The sequence below is a fragment of the Pyxicephalus adspersus genome, chromosome 2 (assembly GCF_032062135.1).
Source record: "Pyxicephalus adspersus chromosome 2, UCB_Pads_2.0, whole genome shotgun sequence".
Classification (NCBI taxonomy): Eukaryota; Metazoa; Chordata; class Amphibia; order Anura; family Pyxicephalidae; genus Pyxicephalus; species Pyxicephalus adspersus.
Window position 1 is genome coordinate 15,382,073 of NC_092859.1, and position 20,177 is coordinate 15,402,249.

Below are 20,177 nucleotides of genomic sequence, written 5' to 3' on the forward strand. Positions count from 1 at the left end.
CTGTGAGGGCAGTGTTATGATCTGGGGTGACTGTGAGGGCAGTGTTTTGTTATGGGGTGCCTGTGGGGGCAGGGTTATGATCTGGGGTGCCTGTGGGGGCAGTGTTATGATCTGGGGTGCCTGTGGGGGCAGTGTTATGATCTGGGGTGCCTGTGGGGGCAGTGTTATGATCTGAGGTTGCTTCATTTGGTCAGGTCTAGGTTCAACAATGTTATGTGCCCAATGAGGTCAGCTTACTACCTGAATATACAGAATGACAAGGGTTTTTCATCCATGGATTTTTTTCATGGTTCATGGTTTCAATGGTTCAGAGAACATACCATCATTTTGACACATGGACTGGCCATCACAAAGTCCAGACCTTAATCCTATTGAGAGTCTTTGGGATGCTGGAGAAGACTTTACATAGTATTCTGACTTTCCCATCATCAATATAAGATAAAGAGGAAAAATGTATGACTTTGAATAGGCTTACCCATTCTACGGTGATTGTGTGCCATAATTAAAATGAAAGACCAAACTACAGGCTGACAATGCTGCTGCCCCGGGGTGGCTATGTTGCTCCTCGATTGATACTGTGGAGAAGCGAGCGTATCCACCATAAGGCCTCAGCCTTATGAAAACCCATCAGTTAGCTGATCCCAGCATCCCCTATTCAACTACTCTACTCTATGTTTTTTTAATGGCAACCATAACATTTAACACTGTGTTTTGGTTGGGTTCTGATGAAGGCAAAGGGATTTTGGGCCATTACCAGTCCTGTAGAAACAGCAAGACAACTGCTTTCAACTGGAGTTCACTGTGGTTGGAACATGTCCCCATTTAAGTCAATGGAAATAGCTAGCCACTCAAGGACGGCCAGAAGCTTCAAATCACATCCAAGAATCTTGCTATGAAGCACCACATTAATGCATTTATATGCAAAAGCGTGTACAAAATGGTTCCCAAACACTCCCATACAGTTGAATGGTAGCTTTGGGGGTGTGGTTGATAAGGCCTAAAACAAAAGCTAAAGGTTGGATGAGTGCAAATAAAGAAATGCAAATATGCAAAACAAACCTTAAAAACCGAATATGAATATGAAAACTGAATATGTGACTTTTACATTATATAATTCAATTTGCTATGTGAACAGCTCATATTTCTTTTGCAAATTAACAACTGTAAGCAAAACTTTACCAAATGTCATTAGTAAAAGAGGATAAACGAAAAAGGGGTGTTAATGATTTCCCATATATCCAAAACTGCATTATTGGTCGCCTATACATTTTAACCATACACTTTGCCATCATTGCATTAAAAAGGATAAAACAAGACCACAAGCTTGTTTTTATTTTATTCAGGGAACCCTCTGGATACTTTTTTCTATAGACACTTTGCTTTAAGAAAATGCTAAATGTTTTGAGAGTTATGAGCGTTCTTCAGGTTACAAAATGTGCGATTTAACACAAGTGTAAAAATGTATGGAAACAAAAAAAAAGGTCAGAAGAAATGTAACTCATGGGCCGGGCAGCAGGGTAAGGCGGGGCCAGCCCTAAGTCTCAAAAGGTATCTTGTTCCTTAATTGCTGCCCTCTTCTGGTCATCTTCTACATCTGTAGTTTCATTCAGCAAGGGAAATATAGGGGTGCAGAGGATGTTAAGAGGGCTGAAAAGACTTTATATATAGTTCAGAAAACATTGAACAATGCATCTTTCCTTTCTGAACTGCAAACAACATGGGTTTGTACAACATAGCCGCTCTTTTCCTAAACAGCCAATGATGTGTGATATTCATCAGCAGGGTTTACTCAAGCTCATGGCTGGGTAGATAGTGTCGGAAAAATTTGTGTAAAGGGGAAAACTTCCAGTGGAGACATTTCCTCTGTTTAATAGAAGTTGTCCCTCTACATAACTTGCCTGGCTTCTTTAAAATTTATCAGACCCAATGGTTAAGCCAAAGGTGGCTCCCATTGTTTCCCTGCCAATTAATTTAATGTTATCAGAATGATTGTCAAGGTCTCAGCATCAAAAGGGTGCAAGCTGTTAAGTTTTACAGTAAGCAGTCGATCCATTGGCTGGTGGTTGTCCAGGGCAGGTAATGATAAGCCTGGTATAAAGGTTAATAATGGTGAGCACGGTTCCATCCCCTAACAATCACCAGCCAGTGGGAGCACTTAGCATTTATTACATTGACACCTGCTTTACAAGTCTGATATTTACCATATCCATGAGATTGTAACTAATGCAAGTGTGAGCTGAAATCCTGGGCAGCATTCTTATGAGTCTGTTACTGTACATAAAGAAGGCAATGGCTGTGTGCTGTGTACAGTTAAAGGTTACACAGCTTAACTTCAGGTTGGCTTTAGCTTTTCTGAAGCCGATGCTGAACATTTTTCTCTGTTTGAATGGTGCTCAAACCAAACAAAGGCAAATTCGAGCATCACTACTCATCTCCAACAATAACCTATAAATAATAACTTTGTTTGTCCCCTGCCCTGGCAAGCTACAGGTCTGTAATCACTCACAGACCATGAGGAACAATGACTTATGACTGTCTATAGTCTGCTGCCATCCATAATATTACCAATAGGACTTTCTGTTGGATAAATCAACAGCTTTATTATTAAACAACTTTTTACATCAACGTCACAATCTTGGTACTTATTTTATAAAGATATTGGAAGCCCTGTTTAAGAAAACATACAAAGCCAATCTTTCCGGACTACGTTCTCATTGGAGCTTATTTGCCATTCTGCAGCTAGAATACTTTTGCATTCTCTAAGGTCATTGTGGACTTCCTACTGCAGCCATTCCCAAGCAGGAGTCCTCCAGAGATTGCTAAGGGTTCCTTGATCTGTGGTTGAGGACCTCCCATTGATGATGTGTGCAAAGTTCTTGGGGCAACACCACCTAGAACCAGCTGCATGACTCTAAATATGTTTGAGAGGCTTTTCTCCCATTGACTCCCTAAAAATTGGTTTTAGTAGGGGTTGTCCACGAGACCTGGAAATGTTTTCAAGGGTTCCTCAGGGGTAAAAGGTTGAGCAAGGCTGTGCTAGTGTGTATAGGTACTTGCGACTTCCAAGTAACCAATGCCAATAGGATACTAACAGATGTACAGCTAATGTACACATAGGAAAATCCAAGCTCACTGAGTAGGAACCACATCCGGAAAACTTTGGGGGTATGTTAGCCCAAAATCTATTTTCTCTGTACATACACCATCTAACCCCCATAGCCTGATAAAGTTTATTTTTTCTTTAAACATTAGAAGTGATAGGATTTATCTGCTCTATGTATTTCAGTGGATTAGTGTTGTCATACCACATGAATGCTCACCAGATGTGAGAAGCCCCAGCAAAGGACCTCTCTGAAGAATGGGTACTTGTAAACAATTTTCCATACCAATCATTATCTGCATATATTTCATAGTTCATCCCTTAGGCTTACATCTGCTTTAATACAGACAGCCTGTAATTATGTTTATAAACTTTCCTAACTACCTGCTAACAAAGAATGACAGAAAGTAAACTGACAATGTGGCACAATTTAAGTTCTCCAATTTGCATTGCATATTACAAGTCTTTATTTGAGAGATACAATGAAGAATGTTAATTAGCAGTAAATCTATTGCACAAAGTCCACATTCTATCATGAGATAAAAACTGTAAGCTGAGTCATAATACAGAAAGTTCCATCATAATATTGATACACTTATCCCAATACCGAAGAACCTGACTTGTCCTTCATGAACCCAAAGAGACACAATGTATTCATAAAAGTAACAAATTCATTTCATCAGGATCTCACAATCATCATATGTCTTCAGCGGGGACTCATGAAAACCACAATGAAACCCATGGACACATTTTTGAAAGCACTAAAACCCAAAAAAAATAACAGTTAAATTAACTCAGTTAAATTCTTTAAAAAGGCTGAGACCCTAGAAAAGCAACAATTTAACTCATAGACATTTTTTGCAATGGCTGAAACCCTGAGGTGACAATGAAACTTATGGTACATTTTTGGAAAACACTGAAACCCAATAAAAAGAAACAGTTAAACTCATGGTCAAGTTTTGGAAAATGCTGAAACCCAAGTAACCAAGAAAAGAAACAGTGAAACATATGGACTTTTTATGGGACCCCAAAAAAGTAACAATGAAATTCATCGGGCCTTATTTTTTTTAATATTAGAACCCAGAAAAAGCAACAGTAAACTCAGTACATTGATAGTAAAACTCAGCCAAATTTTCCAAAAAGACCCAAGAATAGCAATAATAAAATTCATACAGAATTATTGAAAAGTATTGGATTTAGGAAAATCAACTGTTAAACTCATGGCCAATTTTTGAAAAAAACAGGTTGGTATTCAAGAAAAGCAACAGTGAAGCATATAGACTTTTTATGAGACCCCAGCAAAGTGACAAACTCATTGGCCATTTCTTTAAATAAAGTTCATACAGAATTTTTAAAAAGTCTGGGATCTAAGAATATCGATGGTTAAACGCAAAGCCAATTTTTTGAAACGCGATAGTGAAACTTGTGGTCAATTTTTTAAATTGCTTTTGCAAACCATAGCTATCAAATTCAAGGCATTTCATTAAAACACAGAAAAACCTCATATATTCTTCTCAATAAGTCGTGAACCTATATCATGTTTCTGGAACAGGGCTGTCCAACTCCACACTTTGAGGGCCAGGACCCACACACAAGTTTAGTATTTCTACAGGAAATATTAGCACAATTATGAATTAATTGTTTACAAAGGGTCAAAAAAAAAGTCAAAATTACAACATTACTATTAAATTCCTGGCTTGTATGTAGTCCTTGAGAACTGGAATTGTACAGCCCTGTACTAAAGCATGCTTCACATGCACAGTCACATACATGTAAATCAGTTCATGAATTATTCAAAAGGCCTCAGCTCTTGGTACATGTGCATTCTGTATATAGCATTCTCTCTGTTGACTTCCTTTACTGTACAAAATATTTACAACAAGCAAATCATGATCAATAATTGGTTGTAGTGATACCACTGAATCCCTAATAAAACAGTAGGATCTATTTCATGAGTGCAATCAATGAGATTTTGCTTTACGATAGTTCCGAGCAGTCACAACCATGAAACAGGGTACAGAGGGTGAGTGCACGTTGCACGCCGTCCTGCGCCTTGTTAAATACGCCTTCCCAGTTTCTCTCTAGTAAGTCTTAACACAAGCTGCAGGGATTTAAGTGCAAACTCGCTAACTGCACAGGGATCTCATAGTCATGCACGCCGTTTCGGGAATAAATGCCGGTGTAGAGTGCACAGACAAAAAGACCTCTGTGTATCACTTTGATTGCCAGGAATGATCAAGTAAAGGCCCGCCAGTCATAAAGGAATGGTAAGTACCAGCGTGCCCTGTTTGTGATAGACTGACGGGGCATGCTACACACTGGGGCTTCCAGTTGGGTTGGCAGTGCCTGTGCATTTCATGGAATATGCATGGTAAGAATAAAAAATATAAAGATGATCATGCATGTATCTATCTATCCATCTATCTATCCATCATCAGTCATCACACATCATGCACATGTGATCCACACACAGGCTGTGCACATGTCCTGACACTGACACATATGTACATTGTAAATACAGACACACACCTCCCTGTCCACCCTCTCCCTGAAGAGGCTCTTTTGTCAATGTCAGCAGCAGCCTCTTTCTCTCTTCCCCCACTCCTCCTCCCAAAGGCCAGCATCAGCACCACAGAGCATGGCCAGCCAGAAGATGCCAGAGCTTACCTGAGCCATCCTAGCCTGTAACATGAGCAGTAGGAAGATCATGCTGAAGAGGTGCATGCTTAGGGGTACAGGGGGGGTCCTCGCACCTCTACACGGACCCCCAGGACTGAGCCTGCCCACCACTTCTGACACCCTCCACATCCGCCTCTTCCCTGCACCCTCCCTCTCTCCTTCCTCCTGTCTATGTTTTGTGTCCCTTCCTCTCTCTCTCTCTCTTTTTCTCCCTCCCTCTTTATTCTATCTCTCCACCCTTAATTCCTCAGTCTTCTTCTCTCTCCTGGTTTTTTCTTCTCTTCTTCTGTCTCTTCCACTCTATTTCTTTTCTTCCCTTTCCCCCTAGTCTATTGAGTCCTCCCTCCTTTAGCTCCTGTCAGTTAAATCTGTCTTCCTGTCTGTTCATTTCCTTTTCATCCCTTTCACTCTTTTATTTGAACCCCTTCCTTTTGTCTCCGATCTCGTGTTCTTTAAAATTTATTACTATGTTTTTGGTTTTTTTTCTCTTCTCTTTTTTCCTCCTTTCCTCTCTCCTATATCCTTCCCATCCTTACCTTCACTTATTCTACAATATTTCCTAAACACCTGATCTCCTCCTGATCTCTGTGTCCCCTCTCACTTTTTAATCCCAGTCTTATCATGTATTTCTGCCCCTTTTCACTATTTTACTCTCTCCCCTCCTTCTCTCCAGTCCTGTCCCTCCTTTCTGTGTCTCTCTTGCCTCTTCTCCCAGTCTTCTAATCTTCTCCTTCACTCTTGCCTCCCATAATCTCTATCCACACACGGCTGTCTGCCATGCTCCCCTCCTATTTTCTGGTATACCCCTCTGCTTTTCACATCACAAGCTAACGCGTTTAACCCTTGCCTGCCTTTTCAACCCCCCCTTCACTTCTTCCTGCCCAGCTGTATCTAACATTCGCTCACATCTTTGTTTTACATTGTTCTGTTTTTTCTTCACAGCTTTACCATTTATAAATGTATAACATTTCCACAATATATGTGTTTGTGTGTGAGTATATATTTATATAATATTATAGTATTTAATATATGTGAAAAATATGATAACATGTATATATATATATACATGTTATATATATATATATATATATATATATATATTGTATTCAAATATAATCAACTTCAGATCCATATCTATATATATATCTATCTATCTATTTATCTACTTTAATAGCCATTCCTAGGATATAAAACTAGTAAAAACGTACAGTTTGTTCTTTCTTTTTCCCTGTCCTTTCCTTCTACCCTTCTTTATTCCTTCCCTTCCCTTCCCCTCTCTTTTTGTATTTCATTCTTTCCTTTCTTCCCCTCTTTTTTCCCTCAATTTTTTCTTCTTCCATTCTTACCTCCTTTCTTCCCTCTACATCTTTTTCTTTCTTTCTTTCTTTCTTTCTTTCTCTATCTATCTATCTATCTATCTATCTATCTATCTATTCATCTATCTATCTATTCATCTATCTATCTATCTATCTATCTATCTATCTATTCGTCTATCTATCTATCTATCTATCTATCTATCTATCTATCTATCTATCTATCTATCTATCTATCTATCCTTTCCTGAATGATCCCGCTCTCTTCACTCTTTCCATAACTCTTCCTTCTTATCTGTCTATAAAATGTTAATGTGACAGGTGTACTAATGATATCATCATAAAATCTTCCTTGTTCAACATTGAATGAAGACCTGACCCTTGACAGTCAGCGATCAAACAACCTAACCCTGAACAGTCTACATCGGTGTCCTTGTTCACATTGATGTGTTGTCATCATTTTAACCTGTTTGGACTTCATAAACACAAACTACTTGTGCTTTGATTTAAGTAATGCCAAAGATGCCTTATGGGGTAAAAATCAGTAGCTAAGACAAAATGAGATGTGATTGGTGTCTGGTCTGGTTTATCACACCTTTATTGTGCATACCAGTTTTCTTGTAGAGTAAAGTTGGCTGTAAATGTGAGATTAAGGTCTGATTTGAAAATGTTTTCTCATTAGGGTGGCCATCACACGTCTATGGAACCAGCAAATATCCCAAGCCAACCATAGCTAAAAGAACGCCACGATAAGTTGACTAGGAGTGGTTCCTCTCTGCTTCCCCTCACATGAACATTAAACACTTGTTGATCCCAACTTGTGTTTTTCACCTAAACACCGTGAGAAAGAACTTTCCTTTGAACCAAACCTAAAAGTTTTATTGTTTTGGTATTTGGCACCCAACACATAATTACCGCCTAAATCAAACCTCTTATCAATTGTGGAGATCCCAAAAAGTATGATGGCCATCCAAGGTGCATGAGGCTTGTTAGAAATGTCAGTGTCCATGATGTACTATGGTGTCACGGTCCTGGTGCATATACAGAACAGCATTAGGAGCATAACAGTCTTAAACAGAATCTTGGCCATGGGCAAATGGATCAATTTAGACCAAGGACTATCAGCTTTTCAAATAATCTTGTTCATGAAGTTATTGATGGTGGAAGGACACCAAGGGAAGAAATATGAATAGCACATTTAACGGTGCCGTTAAAACACTCTAATCTATGATAGAAACCTAGGGAAGAGTTTCTCTCAGAATTGGCCACTTTTTTATATTTCTTTGTTTTCATTGCATTTTCAACAGTAGACAAAAGAAAAGTACAAACAGGAAAATACCAAAGGGACAACTCTCACTGGATGAGAACAGACATACCAAAAGGTGGTTAACATCTGTTATAAAAAAATAATCACTTTATACTTAAGTCTATAACAAAGTTCCTTGTATCATCTAAAGAGACCAAATCAACATGTGAAACAAGGATAAGGCACTCAGCAAAGGCGTAAAACAGGAAAGGTAAAAGGATGAAGGGTTCCTGGTTGGGGGTATCAGACAGCAATACTATGGTTCCCATGTGTTATTAATGGCTACACGGTTGTTTCAGATAGTAAATTTAGGCTTATCATTGATCATAATCCAGTTGAGTTTGGAGTGAATACCAGCTAAAGAGAGATTTTTAGAATAAAATCGACTACTTTAGACACTGTTCTGTGCACGGACAACATAGAGAATCAATAAAAATAGCTTTGACCACACTGAGTTTTCTATTACATTGCAACAATTATCTGGTCATGGATACTCAGCAGAAATATGTTATTTTTGTATCTGATTAATTGGGAACTATACTCATAGGTGGATGGTGAGCCTCTGCCATAAGAGCTGCCAAGTATGCACAGACCTACCTGTGTGCAGAAATTACAGGTCCAGGATTTGTTATCACAACGATTGGACGAAGTGGTCATCCTCACCGCCAACTCTACAACTGACTTCCAAAAGGACGGCGATCCTCTTCAGTCATTGAATGGCCAGTGGTGAAAACATACCAAAAAGCCTCCAGGAGCCAGGGATTCATTTTATGTTTTTTATTTTTTTGCTTGTCGCTTTTGTCAGTTATCTCTACCTCTTGATGATTTTTTTGTTTTTTGACTTTAGGTCTTATTTAATAACTCATTGTCCAATGGCCAAGGTGGCTACCATTGTCTACACTTTCTTAAAGGTGCAATCTCGAGAGCTGTTCCCCCTATAAATTGCTAATTAGTGAGTCCCTGAATTATGAATACGTCTTAACGTTATGAAACAAGTGTTGGTAAACCTACAATTGGATATCTGTTTCAGGTCTGTGACTGAGGAAATAACAAAGCAATAGATAAGAATGACAGCCCTTAAACTTGCTCCTTTAAAATAGGTCAAGAAATACAGTTTGCTTCTCTCTTGACAAATTCTTGACAGAGTAGAACAAATGAATTTGTAATGTAACAAATAAAGCATAACTCTATGTAAATCCATCTAATGGATAGGTAGAACCCAAACAGTGTGTAGCTTGAAAAGTCTTCTAAATCTCTCTGCTGAGCAGAGGGGCCTGAGAAACCCTCAATACCTTGCCCAATTAAACTGTGCACTAGAGCGTTGTGTGAAGGCTGTGAAATCGGAAATAAACAGATCCACTTAACATAAGAGATGCTAAACATTTTAATATTAACTCTCTTCATAACCAGAACAGTTTTGATGATATGGCTTTAAAGGGTAAGTTTGCTTTTCAAAAACACTTTGCCACCTTGCCTAGCTTTCCTGACCTAACTTAACTCAATCAGATAATTGCAACCTTCCTAGATATGTTTATATCTACCAGTCAACATTTAATTCCATGATGGCTAAACCTTGGCCTTCAGCCTCTTATTTACAACATTATGAGGACTCAATGCGCAAGTGTAGCTAATGGTGAAGCTTTCATACAGAGGATGTCCTACGTCAGTAAGTAAATAGCTGGGGAAGGATAATATAGATCAGAAAGGCTAGGCAGGACAAGCAACTTATTCTGAAAGTACACATTAGGGATCAGCGAGAATGCCTCAGGCATTCTCGTGAAAATTTCCTCGAACTTCCGATGGTTCCGCAAAATGTTTAATTACCCTCTAGTGCCGTGGGCGCATTCATTAAGAACAGTGTGCGATCCCCAGCACTAGTGGTTAATTAACCTCTAGTGCCCCGGGGATCGCACTCTTCTCAATGAATGCAGCCACAGCTGCAATCATTGAGAAGATGCTGTGCTGGGCATCCTCTCAATGATTGCAGCTGTGGCTGCATTCATTGAGAAGAGTGTGCGATCCCCAGGGCACTAGAGATTAATTAACCTCTAGTGCCCGGGGATCGCAGAAGATTTCCAGGGCTGCACCATGCAGCCCTGGAAATTCTCCCGTTGGTGAGAGCTTGACCTCTCTGCGAATCAGAAAGCTGTTCTCACTTACATTTTCGCTAAGCACGAAAGGCCGGATTCACCGAGAGATCGAAGTTAATATTCTCGCTCGCTCATCCCTAGTACACATACCTTTTAGGTAACACTTTTTACTTTCAGGATAGCATTTGGTGTCCTATTCTAACTCAAAACATCTATGTATGTGTGCCGACCAAAACATACAGTTGCCTGTCCTACATCTAATACAGATACTTGCCTACATGTAGTCGGAAAAGAATGACACCCTGTCATGGGTCAAGTAAACTGCAATAAAAGTTCAAGTCAGTACGTGTACTGAGATTCAGTTGCTCTGAATTAGCTACTGAGATCAAAGCTTCCCTACCATCTTCCAACAAAGTATGTCCAAAAGAGATTTAGGCAACCAGAAGCTTTCCGAATCTTTTAATTCGGGACCTGATCCATTCTAGGTTTGCTGGATTACCCAGGTGCTCCCATGGTAGTCTATTTTCTCAAGCCCTGGAGAGCTTTAATAAATCAGGCCCTCAAAGTAATTTTCAGAGCTTTGTTATCTGCTGTATGAAACTTTGTATGGATGATTTGTTTACATTAATTTTGGACACAGATATTTGATGCTGATGATTTTACCACTTTGCAACTCTTTTTAAACTATTACCCCAAGCTATTATCCCAAATAATCTATATTGTATCAACAACATTGTTGCACAAAATGAATTGTGCCACATTTTCAAGGAGGAACAAGCTGTATTGAATGAAATTGATATTAAAACCTGGCAGCCAGAGAAATTCCTGGACAGGTAACTACGAATTCTAGAAATCATTTTATATCATTTGACAGTTTTCCTTTGATTTATGGCAGTAATAAAAATAGTTTTTTGCTATGAAATATTTGTCATCATACATGCACTTGAAAACACTAGTGGTACCCTGTGTGATTTACAATCTTTGGTATGGCTTTTTAAGGTGCATGGCAATCCCATTCCAATGCTTTACTTGATGTCTTGGTATGGATTACTGCTTGACTTCAATGGACAATGCACTCAGTTTTCGTGCAGTGTTCTGCAGCACATCTCTTTGATGAGAATTAACCCATTACAAAACACGTAATATGCAGTTTTTGGCATTTTAAAACGTATCCATGGTAAACAAGTCCTAAGGATCCTGCATATGAACTGCATATTATTTGTACAAGTATGTACATAAGTGCTAACTTAGTTGGTCAACCTTGATTACCAGAAACCCTAAATTCTGCATATTGAGGCAGATAGTACATTTTGACACTTAGATATTTAGTGTAATTAGGTTAGATTTGTGAGTGCCTTGTATATTAATAAACTTATTTTAATTTAATTTAATTCTGTACTTATCTCCACACTCCATAAACTCTGTTTAACAAACACAATTTGCTTGTATGAGTGTCCAATGTAACTTATTCCAGATACTGTATAATCTAAAAAAGGGGATAAAAAGCCATCACAAACACGAAAGTTAATTTTACCCATGTTTAAGGGCAAATAATATTTTATTCGATGTTCTTTTTTTAAAAATAGTCGTAGAATCAGAACATTTAGAAAGACTTTGGTTATTTATATCATATGTTCAACCCCATTTCTTTTGGTCCTCTAAATTAATCTATGCAGGCAATTTTCCTGCGTTTATCTGTGCGAGTAACAAATTCCTATTAGGAGCAATAACTTTTACACTCAATCCATTTTAATGGACCGACTGTTGACGTTTCTTGTGATTATATTTCCTGAGCAGAGCACAAATATCAGTCTCCACAGACTGATAAACTTTTACTGCTGTGTATATGTGTGGTGGGCCATGTTTTATTGATAGAGCTTCAGAAAAGACCCTTCTCGTAGCTCAGAGGTGATCAATAGTAAAGCTTCCTACTGCTCCTTCTTAGTTAAGGCAGTATGTGGGCTGGGACCCTCATAAATTAGAAAGGTACCTTTGGGTATACTTTGACTTAGAAGGTCTGCGCAGAGGGCTTTAGTGTCAATTGAGAGTTGCAAATAACCAATGCACACATTTATCCGGTATTTTGCAATTTATTGATCAAACAATCAGGAACATGCCCCAAATACATGTGTTAAACCAAAGATTGAACACTATTCTCTAATAGGGCTTTGTAAATCATTGGTTGGTGTATGCTTTGTGATTTAGTACCTCTTTGCAACAAAGTCCATCAGGATCCCCTTCTGTTCACCCACCAACACTTTCTGGGAGAACATGGCCCCGTGTTAAACCCCCAGTAAGGAAGGCCTCTTCCCTACTCACATAATGAAGCATACCATACTACAACCATAGCCTTCTTACTCCTCCCCAAATAATGTACCTTATCAGCACAGTAAGCTCTATGCTTTTCCTCTTATACATAAAGTTTGTTGTCAATATGCAGAATGCTCTGCATTGCTCCTATTTATCGGCCCTTTTAAAACATCTCTCATAGGGACAAGGATTGGACACTGCATGGTTATTAAGTATTCAATCCAGTTGCAATTTACAGATCAGAGTTACAGTCCGGTGTTACCATGACCCACAAATGTTCTGTTTTCAGACTAAACCCATGTCAGCCTCAAACCTCAAACCTTGCTATTTAGATTAAAATGTATGCACATATAATCAGAAGACTGTTTTTGGAGTTAAGCTACATTTTTGCAGCTACATGCCCTTCTCCCTGTCCATTTTTCACTCTTCTATTTGCTGCTGCCTGTTCCTCTACCTATATAGTGTGAGTCAGTGGTTGCACCACTAGATTCAATGAATGTGCCAGGCAAGGTACTTATGTGAGGTTCAGCAAACCTTCAGGCAAAGGGCAGCAAACAAGTTAATATCTGTCCGCTACTTTTGGTTTTACCAAATGTAATTGCTTCAATCCTTAGAGATATAAGGTTTACCTGACTGAGAGGTACAGACATCACTGGATTTCAACTGCTGGTTGGTATAGAACCTACACTGTTAGTCCCCAACCAACCAGTTTACTTCAAAATTTGGCTGTGCTTAGACTTACATCCATTTTCTGAACAATAGGTAATTTCTTTCCCAAGGGCTCCATTTTAGGTAGCTGCAAACCTGTATTCCTGGTTTTATGCTTGCTGACTTCAGCTTGAATTTTCATTCTGACCTCTGTCTGTCTTTATTTCTGAAATTGCTTATCAACTTTTACCACACCAGGACCTACCAGTTGACATCTGCACAGATGTATTTAAAGTCCACAACCTCATACATCCACCAGGAAAGTCTATCATTGCTGTTCTGGTGCAGATCTGGTGGCATGTGCTTGGACTCTGTACTTTGACAATTTTTTGGGGCTCTTGCCCTTTCCTACAGTGCAGATAACACATAAGAGTATCTACTATACTCTTGCCTTGCTTTTCTGAAGATGGAGTGGGATTAACGGTGTATTAGCAGTATTTCTAGGCAAGTAGCAGCTCTGAATAGATCTTTAGGAATTAATTGATTTACAGTACATGAATCTAAAGAGGTGACTGATGTCTTGTTTTTAAACTCTTCTACAGTTTGTAAAGTACCTTTAATTAGCCTTATGTTCCATAGGAAGTGATATAGATGTCCCCTCTAGGTACTGAGGTTCACTTTGCACAAATTAGTCATGATCATAGCAAGTTAGGTGGACAGTGGCAATTCTGTAGTCTTTGGCCGAGTACTAATGAACAGATCTGCCAATGTTGTGCCCATACGGCTACTCCTATGGATTTATTCTGTAATCATGATTTTGTAAAACTCAAAACACAGCACAGATGTCTATAAAATGTTGGCCTTTCCGATTAGGGAGTGGGACGAAAGAATCTGCCAGAATGGTCAGTCAATTTAACGAGAATCCTCATTTATTGTTATAATTTGTCAGCGAGTTTAGAACAATAGGACGGGCATCTTTCATACAAATGTTGTTATTCGTTTTCAACAATGTTTATCTAGCGAAATTTTTCGCAGCCAAAGTTACATGGAACCCAATGTTTCCTCCAAAAGTTGCTAGAGGTTCCTTGAGGAATGCTCAAGTCAGTTACAACTGACACCAATAATCTTTTCAGCTATCTGTATGGGCAACATCTTCCCATGACCATCAATGCAAGAGGCATTCCCAATCTTCCCATTGACCACTACACTAACATACTGTGAGCATTGGATATTGTTATTATGCCGGGGTTCCCCAGGATCTTGAAGTTATTTCAAGGGTTCCCCATGTTGAGAAAGGCTGTTCGGCGTGTATAAGTCTTTACTGTCATTGCAAATAACACACATCACATTTTTTTCCTAATGATTATTTTACCTTCTTTACCAACAGGATGAGGAGAATAAAGCAGGGATTTACTGGCATGATAGTATTAAAATCACAATTTTCTTTATTTCAACAATACAAATGTAAAAACATACATAAAAGGCTAAATTTTACCCCAAATATAATATATTATATTATAATATAATATAAGTATAATATAATCATTGGATGATACTAATTCTTTTTTTCAGGGGTGTTTCACAAATGGATGACATCCATCCAGGTTCTCCCGCATTATGTTTTTGATATGCTGCTACACATTTGTGACCAATCAACGTATTGGGTAAATTGCCTCTGATTTATTTGTTCTATGGTACTTTTTTAACATTTTTGAACAGAGACATTTTTCTGTACGACTTTTTGTATATCAGTTATCAGATGTTTTCTTGCTACCTACCCCTGAGGAAGCAATTCCATCTGCAAAATGCGTCAGCAAATGAGACATAGGATAGCATGTTATCCAATGATTATATTATGCCTATTTAGGGGGCATTTTTAGTCTTTTTGTATGTTATTATGTATTTTATTACATTTGTGTTGTTGAAATAAAAAAAAATGTAATTTTAATACTATCATGTCAGTAATTACCTCACTCTGATAAAGAAAGTAAAATAATAATTTTTTGCATTTTGGGGATATTGCATTATCTTGATTTGTATCGTAAGGGAATCTAATGCTATATTACTTTCACTGTTTTTTACCTCTTTGCGAGCTAGAGCTTACTAAAGGACAGGTTCTTATTAATTAACTAAAATTTGTTAAGACTCTGGCTACCTTGCCTTAATTCTGTTCCTTTGTTGCACATATGAAGAGTCAATTCATTATTTTTTTCCTTATTTTTAATTAAAATTGGAAAAGAATTGCCGCTACGGGCCCACTCTATGACCCTTACCGTAGCTGGCACACACACCGCTCCTCCAATTTGTGATGTTCCGACAGATCCTAATTCTCTTTGCCCATATTGAATATTTACTTCCCATCCCATAGGAAACAGTAAAGGTATATAGCTATTGTTTAAGCATTATATCCAAAACAGAACCTGTTTCCATGACAACGTAGCCGACATCCACTGCAAGAGGTAGTGTCATGCACACTGGCGATGAGTGTATGTCTTTTTTTCTTTTGGCTTGGGTTGATACAACAGCTCCCCGTGCCGTAGCTATAATTTGTGTACATTTCATAATATAACCTTTTGTTAAAGGAAGGCTTTGGCAGCAATGCCGTCTGCAATATTCCAGCATTAATTATACAAGTCATGCTACACTGGTCTGTGCGTGTGACGAGCGAAGACACAATGGCTGGCCTACACAACATATGCTGTTTATAGATACCGTTCCTTAACAAGATTTATTAAAAAAAAAGAAAAGGAGCCAGCATGGTTTATAGTCTACATCAGTAAGAAATTGGACAATACACCCGGTGATATACAGTATATGTGGCTCGGATGTCATTATTGACCATTTCATTATTACATTCAAGTGGTCTCGTTGGAGAACATTTTGTTGTGGCTGTTCTGCCTGATTCAGTGCTGTCAGCACACAATGCTGTTTATTAGACTTATTCAATAAGGTGAAACGCTCTGTGTGAAAGTGCAGTCACCAGAAACCACCAACCAGAAATAAACGATGATATAGGTGCTATTATGAATTATTTTCTGAGCATTTGTATTGGCTGTACAAAAAACATTTGCTTTAAAATATGGAGCTAATGAGATAATAAGAAAGATCCAGGAATGATATCTGGTTTCTGTGCAATGGAAAATAGCTGGTGTGCAATATTGATCCCTTAAATTGCGTTGTTCCTGCATATTCTTTCTAATGCATAATGCTGATTGTCAGTGCAGCTTGCAGGGGAAATGACCCAGAATGTTTCATCCTCCTCTTCCTAAATTTTCCCCAGCCAATTAACCCCCCACCCTTTGACAAATCACAATATTACTATTATTACTATTATATTATTATTAAAAAATGTAAAAATTTTATAGTGCCAAATTAATACGTTGTATAAAAAATAAGGGTTATATATTTGGTGAAATGGCCTCAACAGCTGTTTTATTAAACAGAACAACTTTACACAATATAAATGTAATTACAATTTTCAACAATTATCAAAATATCAAATATATTCAATATATTCAACCACCACTTTTTCACCCGTAATTTTAATGGGCAGTACTACAACCTCCCCATTCTCTCACAATGACCCAATGACATTATCAGGTTGCAGGTCCTTGAAAGGCATTGCCCTTACCTCAATTACTTGCCACACACTTGATCCGTGTTCTCAGCTGCCCTATACAACCTTAGGAATGAAACATTTTTGGCAATAGCCATCTATAACAACCAACCACTTTCAACCATAATTACAACCCTTTGACAATTGAACATTAATGAGACACCACACTATGATGGGCATCATCACTGTTTTCACTTTATCATAAGGCACAGCCTTCGAGGATCCTCAACCCTCCCCCACCAGGTCCCAAAAGAATCAACCCCAACTACAGGGAAATTCACCTCCTGCCAGAACCGTATGACGTCATCTTCCCATACCATCTTCCCTTTAACACCTCCTATTTTCCACCTACCCCCCATCTAAGCAATCACCCACCTTTGACCGTTATCTTAACCTTTTGCTCCCAGACCTAACCTATTCCTTTATGGTCCTCCTCGAACCTGATCATGACCTCCTCCCCTCTCATAGCTTTGGTCTTTACAAAATTACAGAAATCCCCCAGCCTATGTTTTTATGGTTGACACCTGCATGGTTAAAATAAGCTAAGAAGGGGTGCTGCCTAAACTCCTTGAGCCACCATTGAGGGCCCATCCACCCTGTTATGCGGGCTGTGGCGCTTTACCATACATTTAATAAATTGTGTTGCATTAAGCAAATTATTTATTTTAACTGGGTTGACAACACAAATTTTAAAGTGAAAGTAAGTTCTAGCATAATATACAAAAAAGACCTGTTTCCAACTTCCTCTTGCCCTTATAGTTTTGTACCTTTTCTCTTAAAGTAATATCATATATGTTAAAAAAAAACACATTCCCCCTATTTCACACAACAATAATGCTGAAGTCAGCCATTATATATTATTAGGCCAAAAATTAGGATTATATTATTGGAATCATATCATCTGACACTGGTAGTCCTCCTGCTTTGTCTTCACTTCAATTAGAAGCCTATCTTCTTCTGTTCATAAATCAAAGAAACATTTTCCCACAGCAGGAATCTACAGTTCCATACAGGAAATAAATGTTATTTACTGGAAAGGACCTTTCTTGAACATTTCCAGTAGCAGTAGAATGAATGAGTGCTGTACACAGTGCAGTTCTCTTCTATAGAGAAGAGAGGGGGGTAGGATGAGCATCCTCTTACAAAATAAATTACCCCGTTTAGTCTTTTGGTTGTGAATGAAATAAGTGAGAGCATGAAGCAAAAATAAAACAGTAAAGCAAAAAAGGTTGGAGATCACCGTCCTGTAATGATTGTCGCCTGACTCTAAGGGCTCTGGTTATAAAACAGGAAAGTAGACATTCCCTCGAACAATCTGTTATGGGAATCCAGGTCCATGTGTTTCAATCGCAGTAATTGATTCCTACAGGGAATGTTAGAGGGAATGTCAGATTCCCTTTTGTATATTTAGGTAGAAAAGGCTTAGACTCACAAAGTGTTTATTGAAGTGCACACGTATGTACTATGTATGTACTTGGTGCATTTCAAGGAACAATACACAGTCCTCATCCAGAAATACAAGGATGAAAGGATTCACCTCGAAATTCTGGGGCCTGCAGCAGACTACTGATAAGGTCGTAGATCCTAATATTGTTATATTTCATGCTAAGTAGTGCATTATCCCACATGATGGTTTAATATTGTGTATGAATAGAGGTTGGTGTATCCGAACATTATAATAAAGTATTGTCAAGGCGCAATGCCTGCTCATAAGAAATTACATGTCAGCAAGCATTAGATCACTATTTCAAATGATCTGTAAGGCATAGGCCATATTACAATAGCAGCTATTCTACTACGGCAAAAATGGCACTTCTGAAATTTTTACATAAACCATCCGTCAATATTTTGTTTCCTTGGTGCTACATAAATTCTGTGGAAAAAAACCTTTCAAAAGATAAAATGAATCTTTTAAATAGCTTCTTGTCTGCATCAGAGGGCATACTGACCATATTGTTAGATTTGTGCTACATTTTTGCAGCTTGTGGTGGAATCATCTCTTTATGGCCTGGGTCATTGTAAAAATGCTGAATTTATTTAGTATGATAACCACAAACACGCCTAAAAGGGGCAATAGGGACTAAAATTTTAGACGAATGTTAGGTAGTACCCAACCATACAGGACACATGCTGAAGATATGGTGAAACAAGTGGAACTTACCTGCATGTTACTGGGCACGACCTACCTATCTATATCATATTGGGACAAGATATTTAATACCTATGAAGAAATCTATTGAGACTTTATTAAGCTTTCTCCTGAGATATTCCTACCATACCATACCAGGGCAGGGGCTGCTGTACATATGCTTGATTTTCACCCAAGACAAGCATGATCAATCATCTCAAGTGACAATCATCTGGTGTGTGTAGCTTTATCCCTTTGGGTAACACTGGAATTGATTTCCTGCACATTGACCATGTCGTTGCCCCCACATAATGACAAATTAGATCAGTTCCAAGTCAAATGAGATGTCAGGTTTCACCTCTCCGAATCCTCTACTTTGCATGATAGACTCAAACTCAGATATACATATCATAGCATAGGTAACTTCAATAACACCAACAAATCACTTTTTCCAGGGGATCCCAGATTGAATAAAACATTCTTTCCCTCCTCCTACGTCTATCCCTCCTTGTTTCCTGGGTAAAGCCAACACATAAACCCTTTCCTATGGACTTGTCTACAACACATTTCTGATGATCCTTCTAGGAAATGTTATGATCCAGTTCCTACTACTTTCCCTAATATTCACTATTGTCAGCTGTATTGTTACTGGTTATATTATAAATAGGGGGAAAGTGGGTTAAAGATTAGGAGATGTGAAATACCTCTGTGCTTTCCATTTATTCTTCTGCCAATGATGGTATTTTACATGGTCAGTGCTTAGCAGCTGGTCACCTAGTATTAGGTGAATCAGTTTGGGCACTAGGTTTCTTTATCTGATATTTTTCAAGTCCCTCCCAGAGGAACAATTCTGCTATGCCAGAACTCTCTGTTTAAGTTTTTCTATTCCACATACTGAAACATTGTTAAAGGCTGAGCCAACATTATTTTTATTGTGTTACATGCCCTGTCTGGCCAGCATTATTATCAACATATCATACACCCAGT

The 20,177-nt window shown here is 38.4% G+C and overlaps 1 protein-coding gene and 1 long non-coding RNA gene across 3 annotated transcripts in view; one reads left to right on the forward strand and one right to left on the reverse strand.

Annotated features, from left to right (window-relative positions):
* Positions 1-5,940, reverse strand: part of OLFM2 (olfactomedin 2) — a 184,795-nt gene extending 178,855 nt beyond the window's left edge. The window contains exon 1 of the mRNA XM_072399648.1: positions 5,768-5,940. Coding sequence (XP_072255749.1) covers positions 5,768-5,908 — 141 coding nt within the window. The 5' untranslated portion in view covers positions 5,909-5,940. The remainder of the gene's footprint in view (positions 1-5,767) is intronic.
* LOC140322971 (uncharacterized) overlaps positions 4,909-20,177 on the forward strand; it is a 37,572-nt gene continuing 22,303 nt past the window's right edge. For both annotated transcript variants that reach the window (XR_011919284.1, XR_011919283.1), the window contains exon 1: positions 4,909-5,367. This is a non-coding gene — a long non-coding RNA (uncharacterized lncRNA). The remainder of the gene's footprint in view (positions 5,368-20,177) is intronic.